This window comes from Tasmannia lanceolata, unplaced genomic scaffold, assembly GCF_043159265.1.
Source record: "Tasmannia lanceolata isolate RefF3 unplaced genomic scaffold, GAP_Taslan_0.1 ptg000026l, whole genome shotgun sequence".
Classification (NCBI taxonomy): domain Eukaryota; kingdom Viridiplantae; phylum Streptophyta; class Magnoliopsida; order Canellales; family Winteraceae; genus Tasmannia; species Tasmannia lanceolata.
Window position 1 is genome coordinate 1,158,382 of NW_027518703.1, and position 15,702 is coordinate 1,174,083.

The 15,702-nt window shown below is 36.1% G+C and overlaps 1 protein-coding gene across 2 annotated transcripts in view; it reads right to left on the reverse strand.

The window, feature by feature from the left end:
* LOC143858601 (uncharacterized) overlaps nt 1-13,159 on the reverse strand; it is a 49,854-nt gene extending 36,695 nt beyond the window's left edge. Inside the window, exons 1-3 of one of the 2 annotated variants that reach the window (XM_077369288.1) lie at nt 13,005-13,159; nt 6,122-6,472; nt 3,347-3,585 (exon numbers count right to left, since the gene is read on the reverse strand). In XM_077369288.1, coding sequence (XP_077225403.1) covers nt 3,347-3,585; nt 6,122-6,430 — 548 coding nt within the window. In that variant the 5' untranslated portion in view covers nt 6,431-6,472; nt 13,005-13,159. Of the gene's footprint in view, nt 1-3,346; nt 3,586-6,121; nt 6,473-6,650; nt 6,828-13,004 lie in introns of those variants that run through there. The other variant, XM_077369289.1, reaches the window with a different exon arrangement.
* Between the last annotated feature and the right edge of the window lie 2,543 nt (nt 13,160-15,702).

The window sequence follows — 15,702 nt, forward strand, 5'->3', positions numbered from 1 at the left end:
GATGTCGATCTTGCTGTTGTACTCTTGGCTATTAATGTCTTTTTGTTATGTTTTCATTATGTATTTACCACACCAAGTTGAGGAGTGTTATACCAAGCTGGATGTGTATGAGCTTCTTGTACTTTTTATTGTATGGTCCTTTTGTTGTACTTTTAGTTGTTTGTTGTAGTCTTCTTTGTAGAAAGTTGGAGTTCCATACTATATACATGTTTATTTAGGGTAGTTTAGTCATTACTTGTAGATTAGGGGTGTTAACTTACCAACTTCTCTAAGGCTTAAGCTGTTGGAGAAAGGCGTTATTTATCTTTTATACTTTAACACTCCCCCGCACGTGTGGCCCACTTGGCAAACACGTGGCACATGTGGTCCCACTTTGGGCCAACCATCGCATGTGGATTTTTGTTATTCGGGAGGTTTGAACTCGAGACCTTTGGCTTTGATACCATGTTAACTTACCAACTTCTCTAAAAGCTTAAGCTGTTGGAGAAAGGCGTTATTTATCTTTTATACTTTAACAAGGGGTATTGTAGTCATTGTACATTGGATGCCCTATTTGGGGCCTATATATATCGTATACATGAGGAGCTCCCTTAGTGGAGACTCTCCATTTCTCTACTCCTCTTCTTCTTCCTCTCTTCCTAACCCTAATCTCATTTATAAAAAAAAAAAATTTCTTTGCTTGCTAATGTTTATGATTTATTTGTTTTGCCATTATAAGTTATGACACAATCAATGGGTTAACACGTGATTAGTGAGGCCTATGTCCAAGGAGTCGTTGTGAGTGGTGTGGTAGATATATAGCATTCTTTCTCTAATAGAAACACTAACCTCACCAAACACACTCTCTCAATTTTCCTTCCTTTTCTTTCAGCTTCTTCAACTGGGAACGAAAATACACTTTGTTCAGAGCATGGTTTTAAATTTCCCTAAAATTTCCCTGAAAGGACCGAAATGTTTGCATTTCCATCCCCGCCAAAACAAAATCTCAATGAAATCTTTCCATGTCATTATTTTTTACTGAAATTCTCAAAAATCGACCAAAAAGGTCGGAATGACAGAAAAATGGAAAGATATTATGATTTGCATTTCATTTCATTAATGTAGAGAATGATATTTGGTAGGCAACATCATTGAACTGCACAACAAAGAAATCGTATATTATGTTTTATTAATGGGATGTCAGGTCGGCATGAGACCAATAATACCTTGTAATTCTATGTTTTATTAACATAGAGTTGGGGTCCTTGGAAGGGGAGACTGGTCATTGTAGTTTCTTATACTTCATTACATTGTACGTCTTTATTGACTTTATTGTTCCAGACAAGTGCGACAATGGATGTCATTAGGTGTTCGATGTGATTAAGCAATTATGGATGGCTTTCGTGCTTATGTGATGGTTTCTAAGTATGCATTTGTGCTTATTCTAGCATTTCCCAAAGTTTCATTTCAAAATTTCATCATTTGCATGTATTTCCATTTTCCATACGTTTCCGTCATTTTACTAGATTTCTATCGACATTTCCACTGAAACTGACATTTCTGTGCTGACCGAACCAAAACCAAAACTTAAAACCTTGGTTCGTTGATCAAACCATGCACGCCATCGACCAATAAGGAGATCATTGAATACAGGACATGATCTTTATACAGCTTTTATGATGTGATTTAGTCTTTAGTTTACTTGCTTTACTTTCTTTATTCATTTTTTTATTTTATTTTAGCTGTGAAACCATTCTACATTAAATTATTTTGGGGCCTAGATGTGGGGGTGTTCACATCACCTACACATCTATCCACCTACCAATGGCCCGTGAGACACTGTCCATTACCCACCTACCAATAGCCCAAGGCCCACTACTAATTACCCACCTACCCAACTGCCCATGGCCCACCACTCATTATCGAAGACCCTTATTCCCCAAACATATTTCATCCCTCTTTCCAACCCTAACCCATAAGTTAGAGAAAAAACGAAAAGAAAAGGTCATTCGTGCCACCCTTCCCATTCCTCTTTCGCCTCTCCACGTCGTTATCTCAACCCTCCTCCTTAGAGGTCCTACGATCAGCGGCTAAACAGTTCCGGGCTGCGTCTCCCCTCCCCTCAAGCTAAGCACCTCAAATTCTCTCTTCTTCTTCTTATTCTCATTCTCCTTTCCCCCTCTCCTTTCTCCATAAGACAATGTTGGTCCAATAGTCTTCATTGGCCATCGCCCCTCCATCCAATTCACCAGCTAATTTACTATAATAATAACCGAAAGACATGATGAACAGCGATGAATACTCAACTCAACTCAACAAAGCCTTTGTCCCAAACTAGATGGGGTCGGCTAAATGAATCCTTTAGAAAAATTTCATGAAGAAGGTGAAAGGAATCTATCCGGCTCTAATCCTGGCTCTAGTTGGGTTCTTCTAGCTTAAAAAAAATTACAGTTTTGTAATAGGGATCTTAATGAATATCTACAAAAAGATTTACTTTTTACAACAGTTACATAAATCACTACAAGAAATTTGTGGAAGATCTTTTGAGTTCTCTTAACTAGTTTTGCTAACTTAATCACATATCATGAATCCTAAATAGTTTTACCAATTTAATCACACATCATGAAAAAGTACCGTTACATTCTAGTGGCTACTACTGTTAAATGACACCCATGGGAGTGACAATCTGGAGCAGGAAACTGAAATCTATAAGGAATCGATCTAATACCACAGCCTATATTATTCATACAATGCAGCACAGTTTTACCCTGGCATTCTTATCAACCTCATGCCTAGCTTTCTTAGAAAAGAGAGGGGACAAGATTGTCTCAACAAGGAAAAGAAAATATCAAAAGAACACAAATAAGGAAGAAATTATACACAAACAACTACACGCAAGAAGGAAATACATGCCAATCATAAAAACAACCCTCTCAACCCCCTCCTGGCTAAAAATCTGCCATATCATTACTGATTCTAGGAAATATAATGCTGCATTGGCAGTGTTTACTTGTCATGCTTGACTTGAATGGGAAGATTGATAAGGAAAGACAAAGATATGAACATAAATAGTCCAACTGACATAACTTTGCTCCAAAAAATATATAAATAAACGCAACACCAATTGAAAACTAACTAGACATATTTTTCTTCTCTAATAAAGAGCCTAAAACATAAACCATTGCCGAAGGAAATGATCATTCTATTATAAACATTGGGACAGTGTATTCAGATCTTGAAAGGCACTTTATCCTTTAGTATTGTTTTCTTTCTCTTTCTTTTTTCTTCCTTTTGTAACACTTTTATGCCAATAACAAGTTCTAGAAGTAAAATTTGCTCCAGAGGAGAAAAAGATTAAGGATCTTACGTTGAGAAAACGGTATCAATATGAGAAGAAACCAGAATTGCATTTTCTTCTGCTTCAGATCGATATTTCGGCAAGATTCTCAAGATAACATGTTTCAGATCGGAATATACAAGTGTTTTCCCTTTAAAAAGACCACTGACAAGATTATTTGCGCCAGATTTTGCATGGAAAAAATCCACTTGAACATCAACCTCCCAGTGAGCCATATTCTTAATCTTTTGTGATGCTGCCAAAACATACTGCAGTGAAAACATGTTAAAAGAGAAACTAACATCATAGATAATGCACAGCTGGCTGTAGGAATGAATTGATGAGAACACAAAATAGCATAGGTTTGTCAACATTCTGCTATACAGTACCAATCAGAAAAACATTCTTTACATAGTTGTTTCCACCTAGCATGAAATAAGTAGTAGTTAACAACAAGCACTCACAAGCCACAACTAACACCAAAATCCATACCAGCAGGTGCAAATTTTTAGATCAAGGAGACCATAAGCTGCATCCTACCACTGAATTATTTGCACCATTCAAAAAAAAGTACTGAATGAATTTTCCCAGATAATGATGATAGTTATTCCGAACCTTTATGCTAAAAAAAGACGATGAGATGGACCATATAATACCAAACCTCAATGTTTGATTTTTTGTAACTTAGACATAGATAGGTGTCGCAATCAGTCATGGACATGGTGTCAAGATACAATGACCTACCAAAACCCAAGAAACCAAAATATTCAGAGAATTATATTAAGATATCAAGAATACAAATATTATATACAATAATTTGTTAGATTTAAAAAGTTTCTAAATTTAATTCTGCAGTGAAGAAATAAAATAAGGAAGCAATTTTGGGTTATAATTAGAGACAGAAAGTACCTAAAGCATATAGATTCCTAATCAGGGGTTTATGAATTGGAAAATGGAACCCTAATATAGGGTCGCAAGAGGATGGCTTTTGGTAATTGACATTAGCTTGTTTTTGTGAAGATTTATGTTTTCTTCTGGTTGTCCTTGTATGTTTGTGACGATTTATGTTTTCTTCTGGTTCTCCTTTAAACATTTTTCTGAGGATTTATGTTTCCTTCAGGTTGTCCTTGAAACAATTCTCCTTTAAACACACTTATTTCTCTCTATCCTCTCCATCGAATTGTTGTTTGCTCTTCGTATTCTGTATTTTCTTGGAAATTGAACTATAATCATGTGTTTGGATTGTTCTCATCAAATTTGCTGCGCCAAATTGGCATAGGAGCGAGTTCAATCCTATTATTGTTTCTAGTGTGAGCTGGCAATGAGATCCAAATTGGAGGAGATCAGCACAGAGAGGGTTGGGAAACCAAACTCAATATGCCGAAGTAAAAAATGAAGCCTTCAATGAAGAAGAATAGTTTTGACTTCACCAACATGCTAGCAGAGATGACCCTGGCAGTCTGGCACAACGTAGAGGTTTGGATGATTGATTCTTTTAAGAAGGTGGACACCGAGGAGTTAAACTCAAGATAGCCCATTTTAATGAAAATCTTCACTCTAAAACTTTCCAAAATTCGACAATGAGGGAAAACTTATTTCATGTGAAGTGATGAAAGATAAAAAATAAAGTTTGTCAGCCAGGTTTAAGAACGCCTCATCAATTTGGTGGCAACGGTTACAAGATTCAATAAAGGAACAAAGACTGCCCCAAATTTAACGATTTAAATTGATGAAAAGGAAGTTTTGAGGAAGGTTTTTACCAGAAGATTATGATCAAGCTCTCTTCAGTCAATACCATAATTAGCAACAACAAGGGAGGAGCATGGAAAAGTACACGGACTCTCCCCGGGGTGTGGTTCGTGGAGTCTATTATATCATACATTACTTATATGCATGTGGTAATGAGTATATATATAAGTTACTTAAGACAGTTTAGGCTTATACCCTTCAGTTTTGTGTATACTGGGCAATTTATAAAATTCGGCATACATTGATGATATAATGGAGAGGAGACAAAGCATGAGCCCTAACTTGAACTCCTCCTTCCTCAAACATTTCCTGAGGTTAGCCATGGGGTTTCTTAGGGCTCTTCAATCTTTCCTCTTCTAATCTTCTTTTAGCAGTGCGAAAGTGTTGAGACAAGCTCAAATATGAAATAGCTTTATGCCATTGTCGAAAGATATTATTCAATGTAGTTTCAGGTGCTCCCTGGGCATTCAGTGCCCCCTAGGCATCCAAGTATTATGGATGTTCTTCCGAAAACCGAGGTTTTTAAGATCTCTCAGGGGCATACAGCAGAATGGATAGGTTGATTGAAGTTGAGACAGAATGCACTTTAGCGTATTTCTGTCAATCTATCATCTTTGGGGCTTGTTCCCTTTAGTCTACGGGAAATGTATAAGATTTTCTCTTAATTATATTCCTAGAAGGCAAGAAGAACCTTCAGTTCAACTCTAATGGCGGTATCCATCAACATAAAGCATAAATATTATACTGATACGTCATTCATTGAAGAGTAAATGATAACTTGTTTAAATGAACAAATAAATATTATGTACATACTACTTTCTAGAGAATTGTAGTTCACTACACAATAAGTACTCTACCACCTTTTTAACTACCAAGAGAATATTGAACTTCTGCTTTAATGTGAACCAGAACATGAAAGATAATGGTTTCTTAACCAGGGAATTTAAGTCATTAAAACAACAAATTAAAAATTAAAAAACAAAAAATAGAGATGGAAGAAATCATCATAAACAAGGGAAGGAATAAATAATTATGCTATGGACCAAAAATTCGAACCTGCAATGCAAGATCAAGATCATCTGAACCAACAGGATGAGGACCTAATTTTGTCAAGGCCTTGACATGCTCCATTGCTGATTCCTCTGAGAAACCTCGTTTACCAACCTGGTCTGCTTTGAGAGGCATAGGCAGACTCTCAAACTGAAAATGATGAACAGCCCAAGAGCAATTGAGGAGGACAAGAAGCAAGGACAGCCACAAAAAAGCTGACCTCTTTGCCCCCTCTTGACGTTCATTAGAATGGTGTTTCTCTTCAACATTAGATGGTTCGGGAACAGATGATGAATTGCCTAATTTCCGCGGCATTTTTTAGTCGGGCAGGTGAAGATGGAAGCCAATTACAGAAACCTTTCAAGTCACAAACAAGAAAGAGGTTCATACAAAAAAGTTAATGACCAAAACAAGATAAGGAATAGAGTAGCGAGATAATTAGAAAATAACTTCTTCATTAGGTTCATCACTTACAAAAAAATAAAATAAATAAAGAACGCTGCAAGGAGAAAACGTCAATTAAATAGTTCCACACCTGACAAAGATAGAACCTGCCTCCCAAAATATGAAGCCCAGTTAATAAAAGTTTTTTCTTTTCTTTTTTTTGTAGGTAAGCTGGGATCGAACCTGCGACCTCAAGGTTGAGAAACAAAGTCTCAACCATTGAGCTATACGCCAAACCCCTTAAGAAAAGAGGCTGTAAAACTGACAGCTGAATAAAAAACAAGGAAAAAGAATATGAAACTAAATCTGAGCCATCTCTAGCCTGACTTATTGAGCACACAATGTTAGATTTAGTGTGTTCTTTCAACCATTATATATATATATATATATATATATATATATATATATATATATATATATATATATATATATATATATTGTTTTATTTTTTTATTTTTATTTTTTTGAAAATAAAAATTAGAGGGGTGCAACACGAGGACTTCCCAGGAGGTCACCCATCCTAATACTACTCTCGCGCTGTAAAAACGCTGGCAGTAAATTTAATAACATCTTTTGTTAATTGTTGGAAAAAATAGGTAGGATATAACGGAACAGGGTACTGTTGTGAACAAAGAAATCAAATGATAGAAGAGAAAGAGAAGTAGGCAAGGCAAGCCGAAGCTTTCTCTTATAGACTTTATTTCCCCACTTATGCAGGTGGCTACAAGGAAATAAGTCCCGAGGATACAAGGCCTATGCCAAGAACAATGGGCTGCACCCCTAGTTCAAGGCAACCAGTATGCCAGTACTTAGTGAAAAAACAGAAGAAGAGTGTAAAAGAACAGTTAAACACAAGAGTGGAAATATCAAATCTTAAATTCGGAAATTGCTATGGGTAAAGTGTCTAAAACCTGGGTCATTAAGCGTCTTTTATAGAACTCTAAAAGACACTAAATGCAACCCCCCAAGTGTCCCTTGAGACACCCCTTGGGCGGTTGGTGCAACGTCATCGACCGTTGGGTTATGACCGTTGGCACCCCTTTGTTTTAAACGAATTCTGATCGTTGGGAACCAACGGTAAAACCCATTGCAAAAAACCGTAAAGTTTAAGTTTAATTTGAAGAGACACGACCACAACGGTCATCTCGTCTCCTCCCTTAATCTTTTGATTGATTTATTTATTTATTTATTTCTTTCTTATATATATATATTATATATATATATATAATATAAACTATTCCCTAGGCTAGCCTTATAGGCCTAGCCATGGGGCCTCTTATGTGAGGACTTGTGTGAAGGGAAGAGAGGTAATGGCCATATTTATAACCCTTATTCTCTCTCAAAACTTTCACCAAGTCGATGTGGGACTAAAAAGTCCCAAGTGCTTCTTCTTCTTTTTACTTTTCTCCATACTCTTTGGTCTTTTATAATTTTTTATTATTTTGTTTTAGCAATAGTCAAAGTTACTTTTTCTTCACTCTAAAAAGTACTCCTTTTAATTATTTTAAAAATATACCAACAATCCCCCACTATTTTTTTTAAAATAAAATAAAATAATAATAAAAAATTCCAAGTCAATATATCAAGTAGAACAGAACTTGCCACTGCAACTAAAAAGAGAACATCTTCTCAGTTGGAGTTTTGTAGGACAGTTACGATATTCAATATACTGTGGGCACTGGTTCACGCGGCGGTCGCACTTTCTATTTACTTAGGTCATGCGCTTACCTCGTTTCGCAAGTGCTCTAGGACTATACCAGATTAGTCCATAGGAAGCGACCCTGACTTCCTCACTTGAATAGGCAAACTTATCAAGGGTGCTTTCGCAACAACTTATTCACCCCCACTAGATCTATAAGCCTGTTAAGAACTTTAAAAATTCAGCCTCACCGAACGTTGCGAAAGTAATCAGTGCATTTACCTCAGGAATGAGACTTTTAATAAGAGTCATCTCTAATACTGTTATAGAGTTTAATGCGCCGGAAATATAGCCTCTTGCTAAATTTCTCAAGAGACACCACTTAGTTGAAATCCTTTGAATTCCTAATGTGAAGAGTGATCGCATACCATTCTGTATTTGAAAAAACTTTCACCATTAGAGAGTAGGCTCTCACTCAGATGTCCCACTTACTGGTAATAACCCCATTCCCCTCGATGTTTGACATATTCGATCTCTATGTAATGCTTTAGTAAGAGGGTCTGCGAGCATTTGATTTGTTGGAAGATATTCCACCAACACCTTTCCCTTCTTTACTAATTTTCGAATATGATGATATCTCATTGAGATATGTCTTTATTCGCCTGTAAAGCGTTTATTAGTCGCAAAATATATTGCTGACTTATTATCACAATATAATGTAACTGGTTGTATTGATTTTTCAAGGAATGGTATATTCCTTAACAATCGTCTCAGCCATATAACATCTTTACCTGCCTGAGACATAGAAATGTACTCTGATTCCATGGAAGACATAGCAATACACTTTTGTTTCTTTGATGACCAAGAAACAACTCCACCACCCAAAGTAAACAACCATCCACTAGTAGATTTATAATCCTTACCAGATATCCAATTTGCATCACTATAACATTCAAGAATAGAAGGAGTACCATAATACTGTAATCCATAATTTATTGTACCCTTCAGATATCTTAACATTCTAATGCTCAGAGTTAGGATTACTAGTAAATCTACTTAAATTACTTATAGCATATGCTATATCGGGTCTAGTAGATGTCATTGCATACATTAGACTTCCAATAACTTTAGCATATTCAGGTTGATTAACAGGTTTACCATTATTCTTCTCTAACTTTTTATTAAAGTCAAAAGGTATACCACTTGGTTCACAATCAAAACAATTAAATTTTCTTAACACTTTCTCTATGTAATGAGATTGTGTTAAAATAATTTTTCTACTTTCTCTCATTACCTTAATTCCCAAGATCACATTTGTAGGACCCAAGTCCTTAATCTCAAATACTTGGGAAATGCACTGTTTGGTTTCATTTATTAATTCAATATTTGAAGCAAAGATTAATAAATCATCAACATAAAGAGTTATAACAATACATGAACTACCAATACCTTTAGTAAACATGCAACTTTCTACTTTATTACTTTTAAAACCAAACTTCTTAATATATATATATAAGAAATATATATATATATATTGATCAACATGAGGGTTATGTTGAAATTGGACAAGAGAATAAGGTTTGTAAATTGAACAAATCATTATACGGTCTAAAACAAGCACCTAGACAATGGAATAAGAAATTCAAACAAGAAATTAAGAAGTTTGGTTTTAAGAGTAATAAAGTAGAAAGTTGCATGTTTACTAAAGGTATTGGTATTTCATTTATTGTTATAACTCTTTATGTTGATGATTTATTAATCTTTGCTTCAAATATTGAATTAATAAATGAAACCAAACAGTACATTTGCCAAGAATTTGAGATTAAGGACTTGGGTCCTATAAATGTGATCTTGGGAATTAAGGTAATGAGAGAAAGTAGAAAAATTATTTTAACACAATCTCATTACATAGAGAAAGTGTTAAGAAAATTTAATTGTTTTGATTGTGAACCAAATGGAATACCTTTTGACTTTAATAAAAAGTTAGAGAAGATTAATGGTAAACCTGTTAATCAACCTGAATATGCTAAAGTTATTGGAAGTCTAATGTATGCAATGACATGTGCTAGACCCGATATAGCATATGCTGTAAGTAATTTAAGTAGATTTACTAGTAATCCTAACTCTGAGCATTGGAATGAAATATTTAGAGTATTAAGATATCTGAAGGGTACAATAAATTATGGATTACAGTATTGTGGTACTCCTTCTATTCTTGAATGTTATAGTGATGCAAATTGGATATCTGGTAAGGATTATAAATCTACTAGTGGATGGTTGTTTACTTTGGGTGATGGAGTTGTTTCTTGGTCATCAAAGAAACAAAAGTGTATTGCTATGTCTTCCATGGAATCAGAGTACATTTCTATGTCTCAAGTAGGTAAAGATGTTATATGGCTGAGACGATTGTTAAGGAATATACCATTCCTTGAAAAATCAATACAACCATTTACATTATATTGTGATAATAAGTCAGCAATATATTTTGCGACTAATAAACGCTTTACAAGCGAATCAAGACATATCTCAATGAGACATCATCATATTCGAAAATTAGTAAAGAAAGGAAAGGTGTTGTTGGAATATCTTCCAACAAATCAAATGCTCGCAGACCCTCTTACTAAAGTATTACATAGAAATCGAATATGTCAAACATCGAGGGGAATGGGGTTATTACCAGTAAGTGGGACATCTGAGTGAGAGCCTACTCTCTAATGGTGAAAGTTTTTTCAAATACAGAATGGTATGCGATCACTCTTCACATTAGGAATTCAAAGGATTTCAACTAAGTGGTGTCTCTTGAGAAATTTAGCAAGAGGCTATATTTCCGGCGCATTAAACTCTATAACAGTATTAGAGATGACTCTTATTAAAAGTCCCATTCCTGAGGTAAATCCACTGATTACTTTCGCAACGTTCGGTGAGGCTGAATTTTTAAAGTTCTTAACAGGCTTATAGATCTAGTGGGGGTGAATAAGTTGTTGCGAAAGCACCCTTGATAAGTCTGCCTATTCAAGTGAGGAAGTCAGGGTCGCTTCCTATGGACTAATCTGTTATATTCCTAGAGCACTTGCGAAACGAGGTAAGCGCATGACCTACGTAAATAGAAAGCGCGACCGCCGCGTGAACCAGTGGCCACAGTATATTGAATATCGTAACTGTCCTACAAAACTTCAACTGAGAAGATGTTCTCTTCTTAGTTGCAGTGGCAAGTTCAGTTCTACTTGATATATTGACTTGGAATTTTTTTATTTATTTTTATTTTCTTTTTAAAAAAATAGTGGGGGATTGTTGGTATATTTTTAAAATAATTAAAAGGAGTACTTTTTAGAGTGAAGAAAAAATAACTTTGACTATTGCTAAAACCAAATAATAAAAAATTATAAAAGACCAAAGAGTGGAGAAAAGTAAAAAAAAAAGGAAGCACTTGGGACTTTTTAGTCCCACATCGACTTGGTGAAAGTTTTGAGAGAGAATGAGGGTTATAAATATGGGCCATTACCTCTCTTCCCTTCACACAAGTCCTCACATAAGAGGCCTCATGGCTAAGCCTATAAGGCTAGCCTAGGGAATAGTTTATATTATATATATATATATATATATAAGAAATAAATAAATAAATAAATCAATCAAAAGATTAAGGAAGGAGACGAGATGACCGTTGTGGTCGTGTATCTTCAAATTAAACTTAAACTTTACGGTTTTTTGCAATGGGTTTTACCGTTGGTTCTCAACGGTCATAACTCGTTTAAAACAAAGGGGTGACAACGGTCATAACCCAACGGTCGATGACGTTGCACCAACCGCCCAAGGAGTGTCTCAAGGGACACTTGGGGGGTTGCATTTAGAGTTCTATAAAAGATGCTTAATGACCCAGGTTTTAGACACTTCACCCATAGCAATTTCCGATTTTAAGATTTGATATTTCCACTCTTGTGTTTTACTGTTCTTTTACACTCTTCTTCTGTTTTTTCACTAAGTACGGACATACTGGTTGCCTTGAACTAGGGGTGCAGCCCATTGTTCTTGGCGTAGGCATTGTATCCTCAGGACTTATTTCCTTGTAGCCACCTGCATAAGTGGGGAAATAAAGTCTATAAGAGAAAATTTCGGCTTGCCTTGCCTAGTTCTCTTTCTCTTCTATCATTTGATTTCTTTGTTCACAACAGTACCCTGATCCGTTATATCCTACCTATTTTTTCCAACATCATTGGAGGTATATGTTAAAGTATAAAAGATTAAATAACTCCATATCCAATGGCTTAAGCTTTTGGAGTAATTGGTTCTTTTACATGGTATCAAAGCAAAGGCTTTGGGTTCAAAACTCCTTGATATTAAAAATCCACATTTAATGGCCAACCCAAAAGAGGGGCAACATGCGCTAGGCCAACGGCCATATGTGAAGGGGTGTGTTAAAGTATAAAAGATTAAATAACGCCATATCCAGTTGCTTAAGCTTTTGGAGTAATTGGTTGTTTGACAGTACATATTTTCACTAATGAATAAAAACATCATTAGTGAAAATATGAGATTAAAAAACCCATGAACTATATCATATCCAAAACTCTTATAGCCATCATTTGTAAATAATCATATCAAATTCAGAAAGATTTGCATATAAGATTAAAAAAAGAAGCAGAGATGGAAAATAAGAGCTCTCATACAGATCAAAAATCATATCATCTCAGCAGAGAAAAAAGAAATTAGAAATTGGAACAAGCTTAGAGAGGATATAGACGAAATTCAAAGAGAATCTACAGAAAGTACGGAAAAGGGGAAAAAAATGGACAAGGAAAGAGGAAAAACCTTGGCTTCGTAGATAGGTCGTTGAAGAAGAGTAAAGAGAAGAACAAACGAGAAACCGTACGAAGACACACTTGTGTCAGGGTTCTGACCAGAGATTTTACATAGTGTCTGCGCGTGAGCCCACCGAGAGGTACAAAATGGTTGGTCCCACCAAATTCATGGGCTTGGTTATATGTGGTGGGCCCTGCTATATCAAAACATGAGGGTTAAAAATTGTGGCCCCCACATGAAAATAAGGTGTAGAATATTGGACCCACTGATTAAAACATGAGGAAAAATGGTGTCCCACCAGCCTCATCTTCATGTGGGGCCCATTATTTTACACCCGTATCTGCATAGCATGTGGGCCAAGAATGATATGATGGTGTATTTAATTGAGAGGGGAGAGAGTTACCAAAAAATAAATAGAAGAGAAATGTAGGGGATGGTACTGGGAGATGAGAGAGAGACTGTAGGGATTTTTACATTATCTTTTAACCAAGGGTAATAAAATAAAGAGGAAGTCTAAACTGAAGGGAGCCCTTGCTAAAAAAGAGGTGAAAGAGCTCCCTCATTGGCTGCACATCACCATCATGTTTGACTTTTCAGCCGTTGTTAATGCATGACGGTGATGTGTAGCCACTAGGAGAGCCCTTTCACCTCTTTTCTGCAAAGGCTCCCTTCAGTTTAGACTTCCTCTAAAATAAAATAAAGGGTAAACTAGGTAGAGGAAAAACTTTAAAAGCTAATCATGTTTTGATTTAGGAGGTTTTAAGTAGTTTACCCGAAAATCAATCAAATTTGGGGTGAATAATTTTATTTCCTTATTTTTTAGGCTCTTCTTATCCTCTCCTCAATCAATCGGTCAGTCCCTCTAGTATCTATCCTTCTTCCACTGTTCCTCACCATTGGGTAAAGCTAATATTACAGGAAACAAAATTCATTATAGCAACACATGCCCTTGGGAAATATAAAGAGGTGGTCTAACCTTTACTTGCACTCAAATCTTCTGTTCGCAAATTGTGAACAGCTGAGATTCATAATAGAAAATGGCATGGTCAACTCAAATGTAGAATAATACAACAAACAAGCCGAAAGCCGGTTGTGGAAGAAACCACATTTCGTTGAAATGATAATTAAGACTTTAATAGGATATAGAATATGCTATAAATTCTTTTTTTACATATCATAATCTTTAAATGGCATTATTATATGGATGCTTGTCCCATTTTAAGTATCACATTATAGGAGACAATTTTTGGGGGTTCTTACATGGTGGTCCTTGTAAAACACATGAACTACACTCTTTTATAAAATTACATCCCTACTCTATAAAACCTCTTGTAATGGCTGTTAGGAAAATAGGATTTCGTTTGGAAGATAAAGATGAACTCTTATGCTGTGACACGTGCGCAAAAGACAAGGAAGTGAGGTCGATTCAAGAAACGTAAAAAAGCTGTGGAATTGACCAAGTTATCGATCAGTTACACTTTCATCCCTATCTTCCAAATGAAATCCCGTAAAGTCTTTTCCACAGTTTATATTCGCCTCTCTCTCACGCGCAAGAACAGAACAAATATGTACCATCGGGATTCACAAATGATGATAAACTCTAGGGTGCCGCATGGGGACACATATCTGTAATCCTGAAAGATGAACATGTAGAGCATCATGGGGTTGACTTAAGCGGCGTGTCCCATGCCAAACAGGTTTCTCATGCTCGAGATAAAGAACCATCTACTCAACTCAACTAAACCTTTGTCCCGAACTACTTGGGGTCGGCTGATGAATCCTTTAGAAATTTTTCATGAAGAAGGTGACAGAATCAACCCGGCTCAAATTGACTAAGTCTAATCCTGACACTAGTTGGGTTCGTCTACATGGATCATTTTCTTCCACTCTCGTATCCAAGGTCATGTTCTCTGTCATGTTTATAGCCATCAAGTCTTTCTTCATTGTTTTTGCCTATGAAAACCAAAAAATTAGATTTTGTCTATGGAACCTATGAAAGAAGCTTGTTGAACCAAAGACCTAGATCATCCGAGTAAGGTGCTATTGAGGGCTTTGGTTGGACTATTTGCCTGGTCCAACCAACGGATCTATTCACATAATCACATTGCTGTGGCACAGGTGGGGTTTAGCTAGTGTTGGATGAGCCCGGCCTACAATCACAATGTCTTTAGCTAGGAGAGATAAGGTGGTGATGTTCTTGGAAGAAGGTCGAGCACAATGACAAGATCTGGTTGCGACCAGAATCACAAATTGTAGTCAGATTTGGTTCGCTATGGCTGAGAGAGAGAGAGAGAGAGAGAGAGAGAGAGAGAGAGAGAGATATATGCTAGTATCCAATGTAAAAAAACTACCCACTTTGACTAGGACATTATCCCTACATAGGCAAAAAAAAGTAGACCATTTCCCTCACCACATCACCCAACAATGTATAAAATAGGGGCGTAACTAGGGTCAAGTTGAGTCGAGCATTTGCTAAAAAAAATGAACTTGAATCAATTTTATGGTAAAAGCTCAACCCAAATTCCCCAGCAAACAACCCGAGTTGCACCCCTAGTATAAAATTAAAGTTCTACTCTTGAAGCAACACCATGAACGGTCAATAGAAGGTTGACAAAAAAATACTTCATTTTCATCCCACTCTCCTCAAGACTCCGTTCAGTTGCATTACTTCCGGTGGAAATGAAAATGACGTTGCAAATGAAAAAAT